Source organism: Nerophis ophidion, linkage group LG16 (genome assembly GCF_033978795.1).
Source record: "Nerophis ophidion isolate RoL-2023_Sa linkage group LG16, RoL_Noph_v1.0, whole genome shotgun sequence".
Classification (NCBI taxonomy): domain Eukaryota; kingdom Metazoa; phylum Chordata; class Actinopteri; order Syngnathiformes; family Syngnathidae; genus Nerophis; species Nerophis ophidion.
Window position 1 is genome coordinate 48,910,064 of NC_084626.1, and position 26,279 is coordinate 48,936,342.

General features: G+C 42.8%; 1 protein-coding gene across 2 annotated transcripts in view; it reads right to left on the bottom strand.

The window, feature by feature from the left end:
• Positions 1 to 4,034: 4,034 nt before the first annotated feature.
• LOC133535503 (keratin, type I cytoskeletal 18-like) overlaps positions 4,035 to 26,279 on the bottom strand; it is a 28,663-nt gene continuing 6,418 nt past the window's right edge. The window contains exons 2-7 of one of the 2 annotated variants that reach the window (XM_061875394.1): positions 17,755 to 17,837; positions 15,847 to 16,003; positions 4,804 to 4,968; positions 4,594 to 4,719; positions 4,297 to 4,517; positions 4,035 to 4,214 (exon numbers count right to left, since the gene is read on the bottom strand). In XM_061875394.1, the coding sequence (XP_061731378.1) occupies positions 4,193 to 4,214; positions 4,297 to 4,517; positions 4,594 to 4,719; positions 4,804 to 4,968; positions 15,847 to 16,003; positions 17,755 to 17,837 (774 nt within the window). In that variant the 3' untranslated portion in view covers positions 4,035 to 4,192. Of the gene's footprint in view, positions 4,215 to 4,290; positions 4,518 to 4,593; positions 4,720 to 4,803; positions 4,969 to 15,846; positions 16,004 to 17,754; positions 17,838 to 26,279 lie in introns of both variants that reach the window. The other variant, XM_061875395.1, reaches the window with a different exon arrangement.

A 26,279-nucleotide genomic window follows, 5' to 3' on the forward strand; every position in this document is an offset into this window, starting at 1 on the left:
AGTGGGACGCCAGTGACAATGCTGACTATGAGAAACCTTGGAGAGGACCTCAGATGTGGGCAACCCCCCCCCCCCCCCTCTAGGGGACCGAAAGCAATGGATGTCGGGCGGGTCTAACATGATACTGTGAAAGTTCAATCCATAGTGGCTCCAACACAGCCGCGAGAGTTCAGTTCAAGCGGATCCAAGACAGCAGCCAGAGTCCCGTCCACAGGAAACCATCTCAAGCGGAGGCGGATCAGCAGCGTAGAGATGTCCCCAACCGATACAGGCGAGCGGTCCATCCTGGGTCCCGACGAGCGGTCCATCCTGGGTCTCGACTCTGGACAGCCAATAAATATTTCGTTCATTTTTTTTTATGGACTCACTCAACACACGAACAGGATGTTTGAATGTGTCATCTCCGATTTAGTTGTACGCCCTCTAGCGGCCACATGAAGGCATAGGGAAGACTTGCCACCGTGGCTCTTTTATACATCATATATATACTTGCAGTGTGCATATTGTACATATTACATATTGTTATGAAGGTGTCTTTTATTACATGATATATATACTTGCAGTGTGTGTATTGTACATATTACATATTGTTATGAAAGTACCTGTTACTACATGATATATATATATATATATATATATATATATATATATATATATATATATATATATATATATATATATACTTGCAGTGTGTATATTTTACATGTTACATATTGTTATGAGGGTGTCTGTTAACACATTATATATGTCATATTATATATATGTTTGCGCTCTTTTTGCCAGCGCTTTGGGGATGGCGGCCAAACATTCCCGTGGAACTACGGAAAAAGCGCCGGGTATGCCGTGCAGGCACAAAGATGAAGGAGTGGAGAAGGAAGTTTAGGCCTGCAATTCCCTCTGTCCTCACCGAGAACGTGCGGTCTTAGGCGAATAAAATGGATGAACTGTTCGGGCTCGTCCGGACTCAAAAGGACTACGCCGTGTGAGACTTGGCCACCGGCGGACTTACCGGACCACTGCCTCACAACCTCACTTTCTGACAGAGACACACTCCTGAGCGGTCAGAAGAAAGGCGGTGTGGCATTGCCATCTTGGTGAACGAGAGGTGGTGTAACCCTGGACATATTCTTGTAAAGGAGTGTGTTTGTATGCCGCACATCCAACTTCTGCATACTTGCCAGCCCTCCCGGATTGTCCGGGAGACTCCCGAAATTCAGCGCCTCTCCTGAAAACCTCCCGGGACAAAATTTTCTCCCGAAAATCTCCCGAAATTCAGGCGGAGCTGGAGGCCACGCCCCCTCCAGCTGCATGCGGACCTCAGTGCTGAGTCGACAGCCTGTTTTCACGTCCGCTTTCCCACGACATTAACAGCGTGTCTGCCCAATGACTTCGATAGTACTTTATTTTATTTATTCCGTCAGGAGAGTTCATTCAGGAAAATTACAATTTCCAGCACAATCCCATTCAAGATCAGACAAACATTACAGGGAGACAGAACAGGATCGCTGACGGGTCTGACGGCTTCCAGCGCCCCTTACAGAAAAGATGAGATACAGGTAAACAGGGGGGGGAATAGAAGATTAAAATAAAATTAAAAAATCGGTCTTAGCCTGGGCCCTGGAGAGGGGGTGCAGACTGAGGCCAAGGGAAAAAAACAACAACTCATAGCCATAGCACACGTCCTTCTTACATGTGTGTAAGAGGGGAACATCAAACATCAAAGAACACAGAGGACATTAAAGACATTAAAGCAGCAGATACAAGCAGACACTTCTACATACAGCTATGAATAAAAAGTAAAAGAAACATATCCACTGTGGTGGCCTCTGCGGTGTTCCACGCCATCGTCCGCTGGGGTGGAGGGAGCATGGCCAGAGACAGGAGCAGACCCATCAAAGCAACCGAGACAGCCGACTCCACTCTCGGTCCAAGGTGACTGAGGTGTCCGACACCTGCTCAACCAGCCAAGACACCGCGAAGCCTCTCCGTCCCAGCGCTCAGTGCTAGCTCCGCAGCCCTGTCCCCTCATCCGCATCTCCTCCAGTCCCTCCAAACCGACTCCGGTGTGGCAGAGACCCAGCAGCTGGTCTCCATGACTAAAAGGCTCCCGGGAGGCAGATCCAGAAGTCCACAAAAAAAAGCACCACAGAGGTCACGAAAGTGCCACCCCTTGTCACACAGTCCCAAAGGGTCCCGGACCCAAAAGCAAAAAAATTTAATAACACATGAAAACAAGAGGGAAACACAAAAGGATGACACAAGAGCACAGAGCCCCTGCCAACAGCAGCCACTACAGCAGCGCCATCTTGGAAAAAACAAACAAAAAAAAAACGTTATAACTGTAGAATGATCGAGGGCGAGTTCTTAGTTTCTTATGTGGGTTTATTGTTAGGCGGTTTCATTAACGTCCGCCCAGCGCGGTAACAACACACAACAACAGCAGTCACATTTTCGTCTACCGTAAAGCACTTTGTCTGCCGTAAACAGCAATGTTGTGACACTCTTAAACAGGACAATACTGCCATCTACTGTACATGCATATGTGACAATAACATCTACGGCTTTTAGAGAGTGCAGTGCACAACTGCGCACACAACAAGGAGACGAAGCAGAAGAACGAGGAAGATACAGCCGTGGCGACGCCGACGACGAGTAAGATGAAGAAATAGCTTGTAAGTTACAAGCCGCAGCTGCGATCGGACCTGGATAGCCTCCGGGAAGAAGTAGTGGACTACAAAGTGCTTGGCAGTGAAGATCTTCCTCAGGAAGCAAAGATTGACCGGTTTTGGGCCATGCTAGGGAGAGATGGAAGATTCCAGACTCTAGTGCATTTGATGAAAGCACTTTTGTGCGTGCCACACAGCAATGCATCATCAGAGAGGGTGTTCGGCATGGTTAAAAAAATTGTGACAGAGAATCAATCAATCAATCAATGTTTACTTATATAGCCCTAAATCACTAGTGTCTCAAAGGGCTGCACAAACCACTACGACATCCTCGGTAGGCCCACATAAGGGCAAGGAAAACTCACACCCAGTGGGACGTCGGTGACAATGATGACTATGAGAACCTTGGAGAGGAGGAAAGCAATGGATGTCGAGCGGGTCTAACATGATACTGTGAGAGTTCAATCCATAATGGATCCAACACAGAATAGAACAAGATGGACGATTCAACCCTTAACTCAACAATGAATGGATGAGTGTTATGTGTAAATAAATGAACACTGAATTTCAAGTATTTCTCATATATATATATATATATATATATATATATATATATATATATACATATAATAGATATATATATAGTTAGAATTCACTGAAAGTCAAGTTTTTCTTATGTGTATATATATCTATATATATAAATGTATATATATAGATATATATACAGTATATATATCTATATATATACAGTATATATATATATACATGTATATATATACACATAAGAAAAACTTGACTTTCAGTGAATTCTAACTATATATATATCTATTATATGTATATATATATATATATATATATATATATATATATATATATATATATATATATATATATATATATATATATATGAGAAATACTTGAAATTCAGTGTTCATTTATTTACACATAACACTCATCCATTCATTGTTGAGTTAAGGGTTGAATTGTCCATCTTGTTCTATTCTGTGTTGGATCCATTATGGATCGAACTTTCACAGTATCATCCTCGGTAGGCCCCCCACCTCCCGAAATCGGAGGTCTCAAGGTAGGCAAGTATGAACTTCTGGCTGTTGGAATTCGACCTTATAATTTGCCAAGGGAGTTTATTTCTGTAATCTTCATCGGAGCGTACATCCCTTTTTATCCTTTCCATCCTTTGTAACTGAGCTACTGGGAGGAACAATCTCCTTTGTGGATGATAAAGTTTGTCTAAGTCTAAGTCTAAGTCCGGGTGAGCCCTGATCCTAACATACAGCCCCCTCTGGTGGTGAGAAGGTGTGACAACAACTTCAATCCTCCCCAGATCAAACCACACATCAATAGTCAGGCTGATGGTTGAATTATTTTATTGCCGCCAGGTGACACACTCGTTGATGACTTGATCGCTCTGTCAGATGTTGTGCAAGTATGTTTGGAAAATGAGCACGATTACCAATTTTCTATGCTTCATTTAGCCGTGGAGCCTCTCCCTCGGGGCCTGTGGCGTCTCATTGAAGTGCATCCTGGAGCCTGTGAAGAAAGGAATATTGGGTTCCGCTCCATAACCAATTGCACATTGATCTTTCCCTCCTCTCATGGACTTAACTCTTACTTGAAATCGCCACCGTCCAGCAGCCTCTTGTAGGTCTCAATCTCAGCTTCCAGTTTCATCTTGAGGTTGAGCAGCGCCTCGTACTCCTGAGTCTGCTGGTTGATGTTTGCGCGCAAGTGTCCGAGCTCCTCCTCCAGACGTAGATGAATGGCGTTGTACTTCTCCATTTCCATGTTGTTACGTAGCTCCGTGTTGCGCAGCGTGTCCTCGAGAGAACCTTTCTGAGGGTGCATCAAACAGGACTTGTTATTCCAGTGACTTGTGGACGGACGGGAAACATACTTGATGTGCGCTTACCAAGCTCTGTTGAGACCCCAGCTCTATTTCTAGAGTCTGTATCTGTCTGGTTAAGTCACTCCTCTCCATCTGTGCGCCCTGGAGCGCCTCTGTGTTCTGTGAGACCTGCGCCTGGACGTCTTCTGTCTAATGAGCAGGGAACGAAAGACAGCATCCACTTAGAACCCTTCCTACTTGATGCGTGATGAACCTTCTGTAGCCTGGCCTCACCTGACTTTCATGCCACCGTTTCAGATCCTCCACATTCTTTAGCGCAATCTTCTCATAGTTCCCCCTCATGTCCTCCATGATCTGGGATAAGTCCTGACCTTTGGGGGCATCAACGTCTACTTGGACTCCTGACTGGGAGATCTGGTTCCTCAGCTCCATCACCTCCTGCACGGCACACAAACAAGAACATCAATGCATAAGTTGGATGTTCATAAGTAACATATGTTGGGTCACCACTGCCTATTAGTGCTGTGGTGAGTAATGAACAAGGACACTTGGAACTTGGAAAAGGATAGTTAGATTGTCCAAGGTGAGTGGAGTGTGTGGATGGTGGAACGTTTGAAAAATGTGGGCTATGGAGAGGTTTGGGTATTGCCCATTCATTGAAAAAATTCCTGGAAAACATGGAATTTTGGGAAAAAGAAAGCATATTTTGCGTTCCATATATGGGAAAAGTAGTGCTGGTGGATGGTTGAAAGGTCGGGATCGGGTTTACAAATTTGAGTGTTTGGACATTGCAGACCTTTGAATACGTCCGTTCATTTGAATGGGAATTTTGGATTTTAAAAAAAAATGGTGATACTGGCACAATTGTCCTAGATGATATGAATGGGTTGGTGTGAACATTTTTTTGAATAGGTTGACAAATAATGACGTAGTAACAGTCTGAATTGAGAATGGGTATTTTGAAGTTCCTGGAATTTGGGGAAAAAGCAGAAAAAAATAGGAGCATTTGTTTTCCCAATAAAGCTGAATGTTTAAAATATGGAATGGTCCAAAAATGGTTGAAAATAGTGGACTGTGAAGACTTTCCAGGAAGCAGTGAAAATAGGGCTTTGGAAAACCGGAAATTCCTGGAATTTTAAAAAAAGGGAGTGGTGTGTGTGAGGATGACGGAACGGTTTGAATCGGTTGAGAAATGTGGCATAAGGAGAAGTTTGTTTTGATTTTACATGGGAGGAGATTCCTGGTAATTCCGGGTAATCAGGGGGAGTTTTCCAAATCAGAAAACATGCAGGATTGAATGTCCATGGTGAGTAGAGTGTGTAGATGACCAAAATTTTCAAATCGGATGAGGAATGTGGGATAAGCACTACATTTTAACATTTTTTCATTCCTGGAAATTCTGGGAATTCCTGGAATTTCAAAAAAAACTTTTGCAAGGGGAGTGGTGTGTGAGGATGGTGGAATGGTTTGAATCGGTTGAGAAATGTGGGCTATGGAGAGGTTTGGGTATTGCCCATTCATTGAAAAAATTCCTGGAAAACATGGAATTTTGGGAAAAAGAAAGCATATTTTGCGTTCCATATATGGGAAGAGTAGTGCTGGTGGATGGTTGAAAGGTCGGGATCGGGTTTACAAATTTGAGTGTTTGGACATTGCAGAACTTTGAATACGTCCGTTCATTTGAATGGGAATTTTGGATAAAAAAAAAAAAAATGGTGATACTGGCACAATTGTCCTGGATGATATGAATGGGTTGGTGTGAACATTTTTTTGGAATAGGTTGACAAATAATGACGTAGTAACAGTCTGAATTGAGAATGGGTATTTTGAAGTTCCTGGAATTTGGGGAAAAAGCAGAAAAAAATAGGAGCATTTGTTTTCCCAATAAAGCTGAATGTTTAAAATATGAAATGGTCAAAAAATGGTTGAAAATAGTGGACTGTGAAGATTTTCCAGGAATGCAGTGAAAATAGGGCTTTGGAAAACCGGAAATTCTGGGAATTCCTGTAATTTTAAAAAAGGGGAGTGGTGTGTGTGAGGATGGCGGAACGATTTGAATCGGTTGAGAAATGTGGCATAAGGAGAAGTTTGTTTTGATTTTACATGGGAGGAGATTCCTGGCAATTCCGGGTAATCAGGGGAGTTTTCCAAATCAGAAAACATGCAGGATTGAATGTCCATGGTGAGTAAAGTGTGTAGATGTCCAAAAATTTCAAATCCGGTGAGGATTTGGAATTTTCAAATTTTTTCATTCCTGGAAATTCTGGGAAAACCGGGAATTTTGAAGGAGAAAATATGTATTGCGGTCTATTTATCCGAAGAGTAGTGTGTGTGGATGGTTGAAAGGTTGGAATCAGGTAAAAAAAAACGATGAACTAGAACTAGAACTATGAATATGTCCATTTATTTCAATGTGAAACTCCTGCAAATGTAGGAATTTTGTGTAAAAATTGGGAATTTTTGACAATATTGATTCCAGCACAACTTTTCGAGAAGATATGAATGTGTTGGTTTTGGAGTGTTTTCAATCGGTTGAAAAATGTTGAAATAGCAACAGTTTGAATTAAAAATGGGTATTTGCGAATTTGAGGAATTTCGGGAAAACCTGGAATTTTTATGGAAAAAAATAAGGAACATTAGTTATTCAAATTAAGAGGATGGTTTTTTATGTGGAGTGGTTGGAATTGGTTGGAAAATATGGTATTTGAAAGCTTTGTAAAACCAGGAACTCTGGGAATTCCTGGGATTCGGAACTCGGTAGTTGGATTGTCCAAGGGGAGTGGAGTGTGTGGATGGTGGGGAGAACATTCCTGGAAATTCTGGGAAAACCGGGAATTTTGAAAGGGAAGATATGTTTTGCGTTCGGAATATCAGAAGAGTAGTGTGTGTGGATGGTTGAAAGGTTGGAATCAGGTAAAAAACTATGAACTAGAACTATGAATATGTCCATTTATTTGAATGTTAAACTACTGGAAATTTAGGAATTTTGTGAAAACTGGGAATTTTTGACAATATTGATTCCAGCACAACTGTTTGAGAAGATATGAATGTGTTGGTTTTTGAAATGTTTTCAATCGGTTGAAAAATGTTGACGTAGTAACAGTTTGAATTGAGAAAGGGTATTTGGGAAATTCGGGAAAACCAGGAATTTTTATGGAAAACAATTAGGGACATTGGTTGTTCCAAATAAGAGGAAGGTTTTGAAGATGGAGTGGCTGGAACTGGTTGGAAACATGGTCCTTGAAAGCTTTGAAAAACCAGGAACTCTGGGAATTCCTGGGATTTGGAACTAAGTAGTTTGATTGTCCAAGGTGAGTGGAGTATGAGGATGGTGGGGAGAACATTCCTGGAAATTCTGGGAAAACCGGTAATTTTGAAGGGGAAAATATGTTTTGCGTTCTGTATATCCGAAGAGTAGTGTGTGTGGATGGTTGAAAGGTTGGAATCAGGTAAAAAACTATGAACTAGAACTATGAATATGTCCATTTATTTGAATGGGAAACTACTGGAGATTTAGGAATTTTGTGAAAACTGGGAAATTTTGACAATATTGATTCCAGCACAACTGTTTGAGAAGATATGAATGTGTTGGTTTTGGAATGTTTTCAATCGGTTGAAAAATGTTGATGTAGTAACAGTTTGAATTGAGAAAGGGTATTTGGGAATTTCGGGAAAACCAGGAATTTTTATGGAAAAAAATGAGGAGCATTGGTTGTTCCAAATCAGAGGAAGGTTTTGAATATGGAGTGAATGGAACTGGTTGGAAACATGGTCCTTGAAAGCTTTGTAAAACCAGGAACTCTGGGAATTCCTGGGATTTGGAACTAGGTAGTTTGATTGTCCAAGGTGAGTAGAGTATGAGGATGGTGGGGAGAACATTCCTGGAAATTCTGGGAAAACCGGTCTGTATATCCGAAGAGTAGTGTGTGTGGATGGTTGAAAGGTTGGAATAAGGTAAAAAAAAAAACTATGAACTAGAACTAGAACTATGAATATTTCCATTTACTTGGATGTCAATCTCCTGGAAATCTAGGAACTTCAGGTAAATTGGGATTTTTTTGCCAATATTGACCCTGGCACAACTGTTTGAAAAGATATGAATGTGTAGGTTTTCGAATGTTTTCAATCGGTTGAAAAATGTTGACGTAGTAACAGTTTGAATTGAGAAAGGGTATTTGGGAATTTCGGGAAAACCAGGAATTTTTATGGAAAAAAATGAAGAGCATTGGTTGTTCCAAATAAGAGGAAGGTTTTGAAGATGGAGTGGTTGGAACTGGTTGGAAACATGGTCAGTGAAAGCTTTGTAAAACCAGGAACTCTGGGAATTCCTGGGATTTGGAACTCGGTAGTTTGATTGTCCAAGGTGAGTGGAGTATGAGGATGGTGGGGAGAACATTCCTGGAAATTCTGGGGAAACCGGGAATTTTGAAAGGGAAAATATGTTTTGCGTTCGGAATATCAGAAGAGTAGTGTGTGTGGATGGTTGAAGGGTTGGAATCAGGTCAAAAACTACGAACTAGAACTCGAACTATGAATATGTCCATTTATTTGAATGTGAAACTACTGGAGATTTAGGAATTTTGTGAAAACTGGGAATTTTTGACAATATTGATTCCAGCACAACTGTTTGAGAAGATATGAATGTGTTGGTTTTGGAATGTTTTCAATCGGTTGAAAAATGTTGACGTAGTAACAGTTTGAATTGAGAAAGGCTATTTGGGAATTTCGGGAAAACCAGGAATTTTTATGGAAAAAAATGAGGAACATTGGTTGTTCCAATTAAGAGGAAGGTTTTGAAGGTGGAATGGTTGGAATTGATTTGGAAATGTGGTCAGTGAAAGCTTTGTAAAACCAGGAACTCTGGGAATTCCTGGGATTTGGAACTAGGTAGTTTGATTGTCCAAGGTGAGTGGTGTGTGTGGATGGTGGGGAGAACATTCCTGGAAATTCTGGGAAAAACGGTAATTGTGAAGGGGAAAATATGTTTTGCGTTCTGTATATCCGAAGAGTAGTGTGTGTGGATGGTTGAAGGGTTGGAAACAGGTAAAAAAAACAACTATGAACTAGAACTACAACTATGAATATTTCCATTTACTTGAATGTCAATCTCCTGGAATTCTAGGAACTTCAGGTAAATTGGGATTTTTTTGCCGATATTGACCCTGGCACAACTGTTTGAGAAGATATGAATGTGTAGGTTTTGGAATGTTTTCAATCGGTTGAAAAATGTTGATGTAGTAACAGTTTGAGTTTAGAAAGGGTATTTGGACATTTTGGGAAAACCGGGAATTTGTATGGGAAAAAAAATTAAGTACATTGGTTGTTTCAATTAAGAGGAAGGTTTTGAAGGTGGAATGGTTGGAATTGATTTGGAAACATGGTCCTTGAAAGCTTTGTAAAACCAGGAACTCTGGGAATTCCTGGGATTCGGAACTGGGTAGTTTGATTGTCCAAGGTGAGTGGAGTGTGTGGATGGTGGGGAGAACATTCCTGGAAATTCTGGGGAAACCGGGAATTTTGAAGGAGAAAATATGTTTTGCGTTCGGTATATCAGAAGAGTAGTGTGTGTTGATGGCTGAAAGGTTGGAATCAGGTCAAAAACTATGAACTAGAACTAGAACTATGAATATTTCCATTTACTTTGATGTCAATCTCCTGGAAATCTAGGAACTTCAGGTAAATTGGGATTTTTTTGCCAATATTGACCCTGGTACAACTGTTTGAGAAGATATGAATGTGTAGGTTTTCGAATGTTTTCAATCGGTTGAAAAATGTTGATGTAACAGTTTGAGTTTAGAAAGGGTATTTGGACATTTTGGGAAAACTGGGAATTTGTATGGGAAAAAAAATTAAGAACATTGGTTGTTCCAATTAAGAGGAAGGTTTTGAAGGTGGAATGGTTGGAATTGATTTGGAAATGTGGTCAGTGAAAGCTTTGTAAAACCAGGAACTCTGGGAATTCCTGGGATTCGGAACTGGGTAGTTTGATTGTCCAAGGTGAGTGGAGTGTGTGTATGGTGGGGAGAATATTCCTGGAAATTCTGGGGAAACCGGGAATTTTGAAGGAGAAAATATGTTTTGTGTTCGGTATATCCGAAGAGTAGTGTGTGTGGATGGTTGAAAGGTTGGAATCAGGTCAAAAACTATGAACTAGAACTCGAACTATGAATATGTCCATTTATTTGAATGTGAAACTCCTGGAAATTTAGGAATTTTGTGAAAATTGGGAATTTTTGACAATATTGATTTTAGCACAACTGTATGAGAAGACATGACTGGGTTGGTTTTGGAATGTTTTCAATCGGTTGAAAAATGTTGATGTAGTAACAGTTTGAATTGAGAAAGGGTATTTGGGTATTTTGGGAAAACCAGGAATTTTTATGGAAAAAAATGAGGAGCATTGGTTGTTCCAAATCAGAGGAAGGTTTTGAATATGGAGTGGATGGAACTGGTTGGAAACATGGTCCTTGAAAGCTTTGTAAAACCAGGAACTCTGGGAATTCCTGGGATTCGGAACTAGGTAGTTTGATTGTCCAAGGTGAGTGGAGTGTGTGGATGGTGGGGAGAACATTCCTGGAAATTCTGGGAAAACCGGTCTGTATATCCGAAGAGTAGTGTGTGTGGATGGTTGAAAGGTTGGAATCAGGTAAAAAAAACGATGAACTAGAACTAGAACTATGAATATTTCCATATATTTGAATGTCAATCTCCTGGAAATCTAGGAATTTTGTGTAAAAATTGGGAATTTTTGACAATATTGATTCCAGCACAACTTTTCGAGAAGATATGAATGTGTTGGTTTTGGAGTGTTTTCAATCGGTTGAAAAATGTTGATGTAGTAACAGTTTGAGTTTAGAAAGGGTATTTGGACATTTTGGGAAAGCCGGGAATTTGTATGGGAAAAAAAATTAAGAACATTGGTTGTTCCAATTAAGAGGAAGGTTTTGAAGGTGGAATGGTTGGAATTGATTTGGAAATGTGGTCAGTGAAAGCTTTGTAAAACCAGGAACTCTGGGAATTCCTGGGATTCGGAACTGGGTAGTTTGATTGTCCAAGGTGAGTGGAGTGTGTGGATGGTGGGGAGACTTTTCCTGGAAATTCTGGGGAAACCGGGAATTTTGAAGGAGAAAATATGTTTTGTGTTCTGTATATCCGAAGAGTAGTGTGTGTGGATGGCTGAAAGGTTGGAATCAGGTCAAAAACTGTGAACTAGAACTCGAACTATGAATATGTCCATTTATTTGAATGTGAAACTCCTGGAAATTTAGGAATTTCGTGTAAAAATTGGGAATTTTTGACAATATTGATTCCAGCACAACTGTTTGAGAAGATATGAATGTGTTGGTTTTGGAGTGTTTTCAATCGGTTGAAAAATGTTGACGTAGTAACAGTTTGAATTGAGAAAGGGTATTTGGGAATTTCGGGAAAACCAGGAATTCTTATGGAAAAAAATGAGGAACATTGGTTGTTCCAAATAAGAGGAAGGTTTCGAAGATGGAGTGGCTGGAACTGGTTGGAAACATGGTCCTTGAAAGCTTTGTAAAACCAGGAACTCTGGGAATTCCTGGGATTCGGAACTCGGTAGTTTGATTGTCCAAGGTGAGTGGAGTGTGTGAATGGTGGGGAGAACATTCCTGGAAATTCTGGGAAAACCGGTAATTTTGAAGGGGAAAATATGTTTTGCGTTCTGTATATCTGAAGAGTAGTGTGTGTGGATGGTTGAAAGGTTGGAATCAGGTAAAAAAAAACTACGAACTAGAACTACAACTATGAATATTTCCATTTACTTGAATGTCAATCTCCTGGAAATCTAGGAACTTCAGGTAAATTGGGATTTTTTTGCCAATATTGACCCTGGCACAACTGGTTGAGAAGATATGAATGTGTAGGTTTTCGAATGTTTTCAATCGGTTGAAAAATGTTGATGTAGTAACAGTTTGAGTTTAGAAAGGGTATTTGGACATTTTGGGAAAACCGGGAATTTGTATGGGAAAAAAAAATTAGGAACATTGGTCGTTCCAATTAAGAGGAAGGTTTTGAAGGTGGAATGGTTGGAATTGATTTGGAAATGTGGTCAGTGAAAGCTTTGTAAAACCAGGAACTCTGGGAATTCCTGGGATTCGGAACTGGGTAGTTTGATTGTCCAAAGTTAGTGGAGTATGAGGTTGGTGGGGAGAATATTCCTGGAAATTCTGGGAAAACCGGGAATTTTGAAGGAGAAAATATGTTTTGTGTTCGGTATATCAGAAGAGTAGTGTGTGTTGATGGCTGAAAGGTTGGAATCAGGTAAAAAACTATGAACTAGAACTATGAATATGTCCATTTATTTGAATGTGAAACTCCTGGAAATTTAGGAATTTTGTGAAGATTGGGAATTTTTGACAATATTGATTTTAGCACAACTGTATGAGAAGACATGACTGGGTTGGTTTTGGAATGTTTTCAATCGGTTGAAAAATGTTGACGTAGTAACAGTTTTAATTGAGAAAGAGTATTTGGAAATTTCGGGAATTTGTATGGGAAAAAAATAGTAACATTGGTTGTTCCAATTAAGAGGAAGGTTTTGAAAATGGAATGGTTGGAATTGGTTGGAAACGTGGTCCTTGTTCACGAGTGAGGGAAGAGTGGATCGTGAGATCGACAGGCGGATCGGTGCGGCGTCTTCAGTAATGCGGACGTTGTACCGATCCGTTGTGGGGAAGAAGGAGCTGAACCGGAAGGCAAAGCTCTCAATTTACCGGTCGATCTACGTTCCCATCCTCACCTATGGTCATGAGCTTTGGGTCATGACCGAAAGGATAAGATCACGGGTACAAGCGGCCCAAATGAGTTTGGGTCTCTCCCTTAGAGATAGGGTGAGAAGCTCTGCCATCCGGGAGGAACTCAAAGTAAAGCCGCTGCTCCTTCACATCGAGAGGAGCCAGATGAGGTGGTTCGGGCATCTGGTCCGGATGCCACCCGAACGCCTCCCTAGGGAGGTGTTTAGGGCACGTCCAATCGGTCGGAGGCCACGGGGAAGACCCAGGACACGTTGGGAAGACTATGTCTCCCGGCTGGCCTGGGAACGCCTCGGGATCCCCCGGGAAGAGCTAGACGAAGTGGCTGGGGAGAGGGAAGTCTGGGTTTCCCTGCTTAGGCTGTTGCCCCCGCGACCCGACCTCGGATAAGCGGAAGAAGATGGAGATGGGTCCTTGAAAGCCTTTTAAAACAAGGAACTGTGGGAATTCCTGGGATTCGGAACTGGGTAGTTTGATTGTCCAAGGTTTGGAATGGGGTGAGAAATGTGGGAAATGCAGTAAATGTTACATTTCTCCTTCTGGTTCAAAGTGAAGAAAAGAGCTACAGTATACAAATAAATGATGGTCATAAACCATCGAGTTTGTCTTCATTTTGAAAATATCACAACAAATAATAACAGCACTCCCCATCCTAGCATGAAAAACACAAATAATAATTCCCAAATAAAGTTTTTTAGCTAGAAAAAAGTCCCACTTCAGACCCTTGGGTCTAAAACGGGTCAGTGTGGGAAAAAATGCTGTGCAGATCATATCAATACTTTTTTTTATATTCACTATATTCACTTTTATATTCGCTAGGTGACATCATACGCAAATACGGTATTAGCTTTCACTGCTATGCTGATGACACCCAACTCTACATGCCCCTAAAGCTGACCAACACGCCGGATTGTAGTCAGCTTGAGGCGTGTCTTAATGAAATTAAACAATGGATGTCCGCTAACTTTTTGCAACTCAACGCCAAAAAAACGGAAATGCTGATTATCGGTCCTGCTAGACACCGAACTCTATTTAATAATACAACTCTAACATTTGACAACCAAACAATTAAACAAGGCGACACGGTAAAGAATCTGGGTCTTATCTTCGACCCAACTCTCTCCTTTGAGTCACACATTAAAAGCGTTACTAAAACGGCCTTCTTTCATCTCCGTAATATCGCTAAAATTCACTCCATTCTGTCCACTAAAGACGCCGAGATCATTATCCATGCGTTTGTTACGTCTCGTCTCGATTACTGTAACGTATTATTTTCGGGTCTCCCCATGTCTAGCATTAAAAGATTACAGTTGGTACAAAATGCGGCTGCTAGACTTTTGACAAGAACAAGAAAGTTTGATCACATTACGCCTGTACTGTATATACCTTTATATACATATATACATACATATATACCTGTACTGTATATACCTTTATATACATATATACATACATATATACCTATACTGTATATACCTTTATATACATATATACATACATATATACCTATACTGTATATACCTTTATATACATATATACATACATATATACCTGTACTGTATATACCTTTATATACATATATACATACATATATACCTGTACTGGCTCACCTGCACTGGCTTCCTGTGCACTTAAGATGTGACTTTAAGGTTTTACTACTTACGTATAAAATACTACACGGTCTAGCTCCATCCTATCTTGCCGATTGTATTGTACCATATGTCCCGGCAAGAAATCTGCGTTCAAAGGACTCCGGCTTATTAGTGATTCCCAAAGCCCAAAAAAAGTCTGCGGGCTATAGAGCGTTTTCCATTCGGGCTCCAGTACTCTGGAATGCCCTCCCGGTAACAGTTCGAGATGCTACCTCAGTAGAAGCATTTAAGTCTCACCTTAAAACTCATTTGTATACTCTAGCCTTTAAATAAACTCCCTTTTTAGACCAGTTGATCTGCCGTTTCTTTTCTTTTTCTTCTATGTCCCACTCTCCCTTGTGGAGGGGGTCCGGTCCGATCCGGTGGCCATGTACTGCTCGCCTGTGTATCGGCTGGGGACATCTCTGCGCTGCTGATCCGCCTCCGCTTGGGATGGTTTCCTGCTGGCTCCGCTGTGAACGGGACTCTCGCTGCTGTGTTGGATCCGCTTTGGACTGGACTCTCGCGACTGTGTTGGATCCATTGTGGATTGAACTTTCACAGTATCATGTTAGACCCGCTCGACATCCATTGCTTTCCTCCTCTCCAAGGTTCTCATAGTCATCATTGTCACCGACGTCCCACTGGGTGTGAGTTTTCCTTGCCCTTATGTGGGCCTACCGAGGATGTCGTAGTGGTTTGTGCAGCCCTTTGAGACACTAGTGATTTAGGGCTATATAAGTAAACATTGATTGATTGATTGATTGACTTCAACCCTAATTAGGACTTTTAAAGTTGTTATTTTTCAAATGATAAACATTTATGTTATAATTGTGGTGAAAAGTGTTATGTGCAGAACTTGAAGGACGACCTTGAAGTACACTAACTCAAGTGCACTGCACACCCACGTTCTCATGGTTCCTCTTCAGGAAGGCCAGCTCCTCCTTCACAGCCTCGATCTCGCTCTCGATGTTCATCCGGCTCATGTTGGTGTCGTCGATCACTTTCTTCAGCCCGGCAATGTCGGCCTCCACCGACTGGCGTATCGCCAGCTCAGTGTCGAACCTGCAACACCCGACAAACATGTCACTGTATCTCATACACTAATCAAAGTCCTTAAATGACAACACTGGTAGTCAAAGAGGCGTCCAGCTACTTTTTTTCCCCACATTTAAACCCTGCGGCTTATAAAATGGCGCAACTAATTAATTATTATTTTTCCGCTATATACAATAGTTTTCGTAAAACACCAACAGAGACATTGAAAAGGTGTGTTATTGTTTGTGCTAAGGCGCCATCTTTTGGACGAGTTCGCTCACTGCAAATGTGCTTCCTGTTTCGGGCCTTCCATAGCGTTTTTGCTCGAAAAGGATTCTTCATTCGTCCCTCCAAGCGACGTTTTGTAAGTTTTACAATACAACCAAAACAATTCATATTTACTAAACCGACCCATGCATATTTGTACGTGCTATCGTAATATAATCAAGCTAGTGTCGTTAGCATTAACAACTATGCTAACATTTCCACAAGTGTCTATGTTAGTATTATTAATAAGGCCCAAGCTGTTTGTTTACATGCTTTTTTTAAATTTATTTTTGCTATTGGACCCTAATTAGAATAAAAACTAAGAATCATCTTTTAATATGATGTATTTAGTCCATAAGTACACAAACGTGTACCTCAAGTTTACTGACATCCATCCATCCATTTATTTTCTACCGCTTATTCCCTTGTGGGGTCGCGGGGGGCGCTGGCGCCTATCTCAGCTACAATCGGGCAGAAGGCGGGGTACACCCTGGACAAGTCGCCACCTCATCGCAGGGCCAACACAGATAGACAGACAACATAATTAGAATAAAAACTAAGAATCATCTTTTAATATGATGTATTTAGTCCATAAGTACACAAACGTGTACTTCAAGTTTACTGACATCCATCCATCCATTTATTTTCTACCGCTTATTCCCTTGTGGGGTTGCGGGGGGCGCTGGCGCCTATCTCAGCTACAATCGGGCGGAAGGCGGGGTACACCCTGGACAAGTCGCCACCTCATCGCAGGGCCAACACAGATAGACAGACAACATTCACACACTAGGGCCAATTTAGTGTTGCCAATCAACCTATCCCCCAGGTGCATGTCTTTGGAAGTGGGAGGAAGCCGGAGTACCCGGCGGGAACCCACGCATTCACGGGGAGAACATGCAAACTCCCGAGCCTGGATTTGAACCCAGGACTGCAGGAGCTTCGTATTGTGAGGCAGACGCACTAACCCCTCTGCCACCGTGAAGCCCGTTTACTGACATGCTAATTCTTATATTTACACTTTTTTTCTCCAAATTCCATTGTATGTTATACTCTTCTGACACCACCAGATGGCAGTATAAGTGTCCACAAAAGTGGCCATAAGACCCCAATTCAGTTGTGTACACCATTTTGGAACTAAGAGCTAAAAAGGTGCTGTCCACGCATGTGGCCACTAAGCCTTGGGAGGTTTTTAACGGACAATGGATTTTTTTTTGCGTTGTTGCAGTTTGGTAAAATCCCCAAAACGTCCTCGTGGAGTTATTGAGTCTGCTAAGCTAATTGGAGAGCAGCTAGTGGGTCCATGACCATGACTTCCGTTTTGTTTGATCGGCCGTTTTACTGCCGCGTTACAGGCGCCGTTTGGAATCAATGCATGGAAATAAACATTGACAAAATATATCTGCTAATTTATGTTGAAATATGGATTTGCTGGGCGGGGCTTGAATACCAGTGCACTCTATAGCCCGGGAAATAGGGCAAATGAAGGAGAGAATGGAGTGGAAAGGACATACTTCACTTTGAAGTCATCCGCAGCCAGGCGGGAGTTGTCGATCTGCAGCACCACGCGAGCATTCTCCGCTATCTTGTCGAAGATCTGGAAAGGAACCACAGGACAGGTTTTAGTTGACGTAGTTTTGGTGCTCCCGTTGACATTTCTGGAGGACTCTGCTCCTGAAATGATGTGCAACTAGATGAGACGAGGTGGCGACTTGTCCAGGGTGTACACCACCTTCCGCCCGAATGCAGCTGAGATAGGCTCCAGCACACCCCAAAAGGGACAAGCGGTAGAAAAAAAGGATGGATGGATGGATGAGGCAATTCCTGGAGGAAGTGTGTGTGTGAATGCTGAAGTTGAAGTGAAATGCTGACGGAATGTAAGAATAGTTTGAATGTTGAAGAGTTTTTAATTCCAGGAAAACCGGAATTGGGTTTGGAACTTGGGAAAGTGTTAGTTTGAAAGTGAAGTGACGTGAATTATATTTACATAGCGCTTTTTCTCTAGTGACTCAAAGCGCTTTACATAGTGAAACCCAATATCTGAGTTACAATTAAAACCAGTGTGGGTGGCACTGGGAGCAGGTGGGTAAAGTGTCTTGCCCAAGGACACAACGGCAGTGACTAGGATGGCAGAAGCGGGGAATCGAACCTGCAACCCCTCAAGTTGCTGGCACGTCATGTTCTACGTAGCCCAGCTTTAATGGACACCACATATACTTGATGTCCCCACATAAGTCATGTCCTACGTAGCCCAGCTTTAATGGACACCACATATACTTGATGTCTCCACATAAGTCATGTTCTACGTAGCCCAGCTTTAATGGACACCACATATACTTGATGTCCTACATAAGTCATGTTCTACGTAGCCCAGCTTTAATGGACACCACATATACTTGATGTCCTACATAAGTCATGTTCTACGTAGCCCAGCTTTAATGGACACCACATATACTTGATGTCCCCACATAAGTCATGTCCTACGTAGCCCAGCTTTAATGGACGCCACATATACTTGATGTCCCCACATAAGTCATGTTCTACGTAGCCCAGCTTTAATGGACACCACATATACTTGATGTCTCCACATAAGTCATGTTCTACGTAGCCCAGCTTTAATGGACACCACATATACTTGATGTCCCCACATAAGTCATGTTCTACGTAGCCCAGCTTTAATGGACACCACATATACTTGATGTCTCCACATAAGTCATGTCCTACGTAGCCCAGCTTTAATGGACACCACATATACTTGATGTCCCCACATAAGTCATGTTCTACGTAGCCCAGCTTTAATGGACACCACATATACTTGATGTCTCCACATAAGTCATGTCCTACGTAGCCCAGCTTTAATGGACACCACATATACTTGATGTCTCCACATAAGTCATGTCCTACGTAGCCCAGCTTTAATGGACACCACATATACTTGATGTCCCCACATAAGTCATGTCCTACGTAGCCCAGCTTTAATGGACACCACATATACTTGATGTCCCCACATAAGTCATGTCCTACGTAGCCCAGCTTTAATGGACACCACATATACTTGATGTCTCCACATAAGTCATGTTCTACGTAGCCCAGCTTTAATGGACACCACATATACTTGATGTCCCCACATAAGTCATGTTCTACGTAGCCCAGCTTTAATGGACACCACATATACTTGATGTCCCCACATAAGTCATGTCCTACGTAGCCCAGCTTTAATGGACACCACATATACTTGATGTCTCCACATAAGTCATGTTCTACGTAGCCCAGCTTTAATGGACACCACATATACTTGATGTCCCCACATAAGGACTAGTACACAGAAACACACTTGTACACAACTGAGTATTGAAACACCTCAATAGTGGACAAAACAGGCTGACTTCTGACGCATTTTAGAAGCAGGGAATCGAACCTGCAACCCCTCAAGTTGCTGGCACAGCCACTCTACCAACTGAGCTAAACCGCCCCAGGATGATTGGAATGGTTTAAATAGGTTGAAAAATGTGGGAGTTGTGGAGCTTGGAAAAATGTCCTAGTCATTTTCAGTTGGGAAAAACCTGGAATTGTGGGAAATAAATGCATTTTGTTGTGGAAAACATGTGTGAATGCTTAGGAGCGCTCACTCAGTCAGAAAGTCATGTGTGAGGACCCGGGAGTCAGATTACACAGACTGGGCGGCCTTGGAGGACCTGGAACCTTCATTCTCTCTGGGAAACACTCAAGCCGCACACATTCCACTCTTCCTCGTGTCTTATTGTGTGTGTGTGTGTGTGTGTGTGTGTGTGTGTGTGTGTGTGTGTGTGTGTGTGTGTGTGTGTGTGTGTGTGTGTTTGTGTGTGTGTGTGTGTGTGTGTGTGTGTGTGTGTGTGTGTGTGTGTGTGTGTGTGTGTGTGTGTGTGTGTGTGTGTGTGTGTGTGTTTGTGTGGGAGGAATTCTTGGTGCTTTTATGCAATTTTTCTTCTTCAATGTCCGTCAGGACAGGGAAAAAAGACACACACACACACACACACACACACACACACACACACACACACACACACACACACACACACACACACACACACACACACACACACACACACACACACACGCCATTCATGAGTGCAGAAGAAAAATGTGGAATTAGTGACGCTGGGAGAGACATTGGGACAAATATGTGACATTTCACTTGTGGAGCTGATTGTTACGCTCACACACGCACACACACACACTTAGTCACACACATGCTCACACACACTTAGTCACACACACGTAGTCACACGCACACACATAGTCACACACCCACACAGCCACACGCACACACATGGTCACACGCACACGCACACACATAGTCACACACTCATGCTCACACACACATAGTCAGATACACATAGTTACACACACACAGTCACACACACATAGTCAGACACACATAGTTACACACACACATGCTTGCACACACACATTCTCAGACAAACAGTTACACACACACAGTCACACAAACACATGCTTGCACACACACACATACTCACACACATGTTACACACACACGCATGCTCACACACACAGTCGGACACACATAGTTACACACACACACACAGTCACACACACATAGTCAGACACACATAGTTACACACACATAGTCACACACACACATGCTCACACACACAGTCAGACACACAGTTACACACATACAGTCACACACACATAGTCAGACACACATGGTTACACACACACATGCTTGCACACATGCTCACACACACATACTAACACACACAGTTAAACACACACACAATCATGCTCACACACACACAGTCACTCACACATGCTCACAAACACTTAGTCACACAAAGTCACACCCACACAGTCACACGCACACACATAGTCCCACACACCCACAGTTACACACATAGTCACACACTCATGCTCACACACACATAGTCAGATACACATAGTTACACACACACAGTCACACACACACATAGTCAGACACACATGGTTACACACACACATGCTTGCACACATGCTCACACACACATACTAACACACACAGTTAAACACACACACAATCATGCTCACACACACACAGTCACTCACACATGCTCACACACACTTAGTCACACAAAAACATACACACATTGTCACACCCACACAGTCACACGCACACACATAGTCCCACACACCCACAGTTACACACATAGTCACACACTCATGCTCACACACACATAGTCAGATACACATAGTTACACACACACAGTCACACACACAGAGTCAGACACACATAGTTACACACACACATGCTTGCACACACACATTCTCACACACACAGTTACACACACACAGTCACACAAACACATGCTTGCACACACACACATACTCACACATATAGTTACACACACATGGTCACACACACATGCTCACACACACAGTCAGACACACATAGTTACACACACACAGTCACACACACATAGTCAGACACACATAATTACACACATAGTCACACACACATGCTCACACACACAGTCAGACACACATAGTTACACACACACAGTCACACACACATAGTCAGACACACATAGTTGCACACACATAGTCACACACACATGCTCACATACACAGTCAGACACACAGTTACACACACACAGTCCCACACACACAATCAGACACACAGTTACACACACACACAGTCACACACACATAGTCAGACACACATAGTTGCACACACATAGTCTCACACACATGCTCAAACACACAGTCAGACACACATAGTTACACACACACACACAGTCACACACACATAGTCAGACACGCATAGTTACACACACACACATTCTCACACACACAGTCGGACACAAAGAGTTATACACACACAGTCACACACACATAGTCAGACACACATAGTTACACACACAGTCACACACACCTGCTCAAACACACACAGTCAGACACACAGTTACACACACACAGTCACACACACATAGTCAGACACACATAGTTGCACACACATAGTCACACACACGTGCTCACATACACAGTCAGACACACAGTTACACACACACAGTCCCACACACACAGTCAGACACACAGTTACACACACACAGTCACACACACATAGTCAGACACACATAGTTACACACACATAGTCACACACACCTGCTCACACACAGTCAGACACACAGTTACACACACACGGTCACACACACATAGTCAGACACACATAGTTACACACACACATGCTTGCACACACACATTCTCACACACACAGTCAGACACACATAGTTATACACACACAGTCACACACACAGAGTCAGACACACATAGTTACACACACATAGTCACACACACATGCTCACACACACAATCAGACACACAGTTACACACACACAGTCACACACACATAGTCAGACACACATAGTTACACACACATCGTCACACACACCTGCTCACACACACAGTCAGACACACATAGTTACACACACACAGTCACACACACATAGTCAGACACACATAGTTGCACACACATAGTCACACACACATGCTCACATACACAGTCAGACACACAGTTACACACACACAGTCCCACACACACAGTCAGACACACAGTTACACACACACAGTCACACACACATAGTCAGACACACATAGTTACACACACATAGTCACACACACCTGCTCACACACACAGTCAGACACACAGTTACACACACACGGTCACACACACATAGTCAGACACACATAGTTACACACACACATGCTTGCACACACACATTCTCACACACACAGTCAGACACACATAGTTATACACACACAGTCACACACACATAGTCAGACACACATAGTTACACACACATAGTCACACACACATGCTCACACACACAGTCAGACACACAGTTACACACACACAGTCACACACACATAGTCAGACACACATAGTTACACACACATGGTCACACACACCTGCTCACACACACAGTCAGACACACATAGTTACACACACACAATCATGCTCACACACATAGACACACACACACACACACACACACACAGTCACTCACACATGCTCACACACACTTAGTCACACAAAAACATACACACATTGTCACACACATGTAGTCACACGCACACACATAGTCACACACACCCACAGTTACACACACACACACACACATGCTCACACACACGATCACACACATTGTCACACATACACAGTCACACACACATGGTAACACACATGCTCACATGCTCACACACACATAGTCACACACACACATGCTCACACACACCACATTGTCACACACACAGTCACACACACATGCTCACGCACACACACACAACCACACATAGACTCTCACACGCTTAGTCACACACAAACATACACACTTAGTCACACACGCGTAGTCACACACACACACACACACACACACACACACACACACACACACACACACACACACACATAGTAACACACACACAGTCACACACACATAGTCAGACACACATAGTTACACACACACATGCTTGCACACACATTCTCACACACACAGTTACACACACACAGTCACACAAACACATGCTTGCACACACACACATACTCACACATATAGTTACACACACATTGTCACACACACATGCTCACACACACAGTCAGACACACATAGTTACACACACACAGTCACACACACATAGTCAGACACACATAGTCACACACACATGCTCACACACACAGTCAGACACACAGTTACACACACACAGTCCCACACACACAGTCAGACACACAGTTACACACACACAGTCACACACACATAGTCAGACACACATAGTTACACACACATAGTCACACACACCTACTCACACACACAGTTACACACACACGGTCACACACACATAGTCAGACACACATAGTTACACACACACATGCTTGCACACACACATTCTCACACACACAGTCAGACACACATAGTTATACACACACAGTCACACACACATAGTCAGACACACATAGTTACACACACACATGCTTGCACACACACATTCTCACACACACAGTCAGACACACATAGTTACACACACACAGTCACACACACATAGTCAGACACACATAGTTACACACACATAGTCACACACACCTGCTCACACACACAGTCAGACACACAGTTACACACACACAGTCCCACACACACAGTCAGACACACAGTTACACACACACAGTCACACACACATAGTCAGACACACATAGTTACACACACACATGCTTGCAAACACACAGTCACACAAACACATGCTTGCACACATGCTCACACACACATGCTCACACACAGTTACACACACACAATCATGCTCACACACATAGACACACACATACACACACACACACAGTCACTCACACATGCTCACACACACTTAGTCACACAAAAACATACACACATTGTCACACACATGTAGTCACACGCACACACATAGTCACACACACCCACAGTTACACACACACACACACACACATGCTCACACACACGATCACACACATTGTCGCACATACACAGTCACACACACATGGTAACACACATGCTCACATGCTCACACACACATAGTCACACACACACATGCTCACACACACCACATTGTCACACACACACATGCTCACACACACATAGTCACACACACACATGCTCACACACACCACATTGTCACACACACACATGCTCACGCACACATGGTCTCACACACATAGAGTCTCACAAACACTTAGTCACACACACAGTCTCGCACACACACACACACACACACGCATCGTCACACACAAAAATACTCACACACACACACACACACACACACATAGTTATACACATGCTCACACACACACACACACACACACACACACACACACACACACACACACACACACACACACACACACACACACACACACACAGACACACACAGCGGAGCACGAGATCCTTTGTGCCTCACATGTGTTTGACATTGAAGCCCAGGGGGAGTGATGCAGAAGTGGGAGGGGGGGGGGGGTGCAGAATGTGGAAGTTGCCCCCCTGCTGGTGAGTCATCATCACATCAGGGGGAAGTTCTGCTATAAAAGCCAGATTGATGGTGGGGGAGGGGAGGTGCTGGGCCGCCACACCCTTCAGTCACACGCAGGAAAGTCCAGGACTTTTTCAGGGCCTCTTCTTTGCATAAGGAGTATCAGTCATGTTCTACGTAGCCCAGCTTTAATGGACACCACATATACTTGATGTCCCCACATAAGTCATGTTCTACGTAGCCCAGCTTTAATGGACACCACATATACTTGATGTCCCCACATAAGTCATGTTCTACGTAGCCCAGCTTTAATGGACACCACATATACTTGATGTCCCCACATAAGTCATGTTCTACGTAGCCCAGCTTTAATGGACACCACATATACTTGATGTCCCCACATAAGTCATGTTCTACGTAGCCCAGCTTTAATGGACACCACATATACTTGATGTCCCCACATAAGTCATGTTCTACGTAGCCCAGCTTTAATGGACACCACATATACTTGATGTCCCCACATAAGTCATGTTCTACGTAGCCCAGCTTTAATGGACACCACATATACTTGATGTCCCCACATAAGTCATGTTCTACGTAGCCCAGCTTTAATGGACACCACATATACTTGATGTCCCCACATAAGTCATGTTCTACGTAGCCCAGCTTTAATGGACACCACATATACTTGATGTCTCCACATAAGTCATGTTCTACGTAGCCCAGCTTTAATGGACACCACATATACTTGATGTCCCCACATAAGTCATGTTCTACGTAGCCCAGCTTTAATGGACACCACATATACTTGATGTCCCCACATAAGTCATGTTCTACGTAGCCCAGCTTTAATGGACACCACATATACTTGATGTCCCCACATAAGTCATGTTCTACGTAGCCCAGCTTTAATGGACACCACACATACTTGATGTCCCCACATAAGTCATGTTCTACGTAGCCCAGCTTTAATGGACACCACATATACTTGATGTCCCCACATAAGTCATGTCCTACG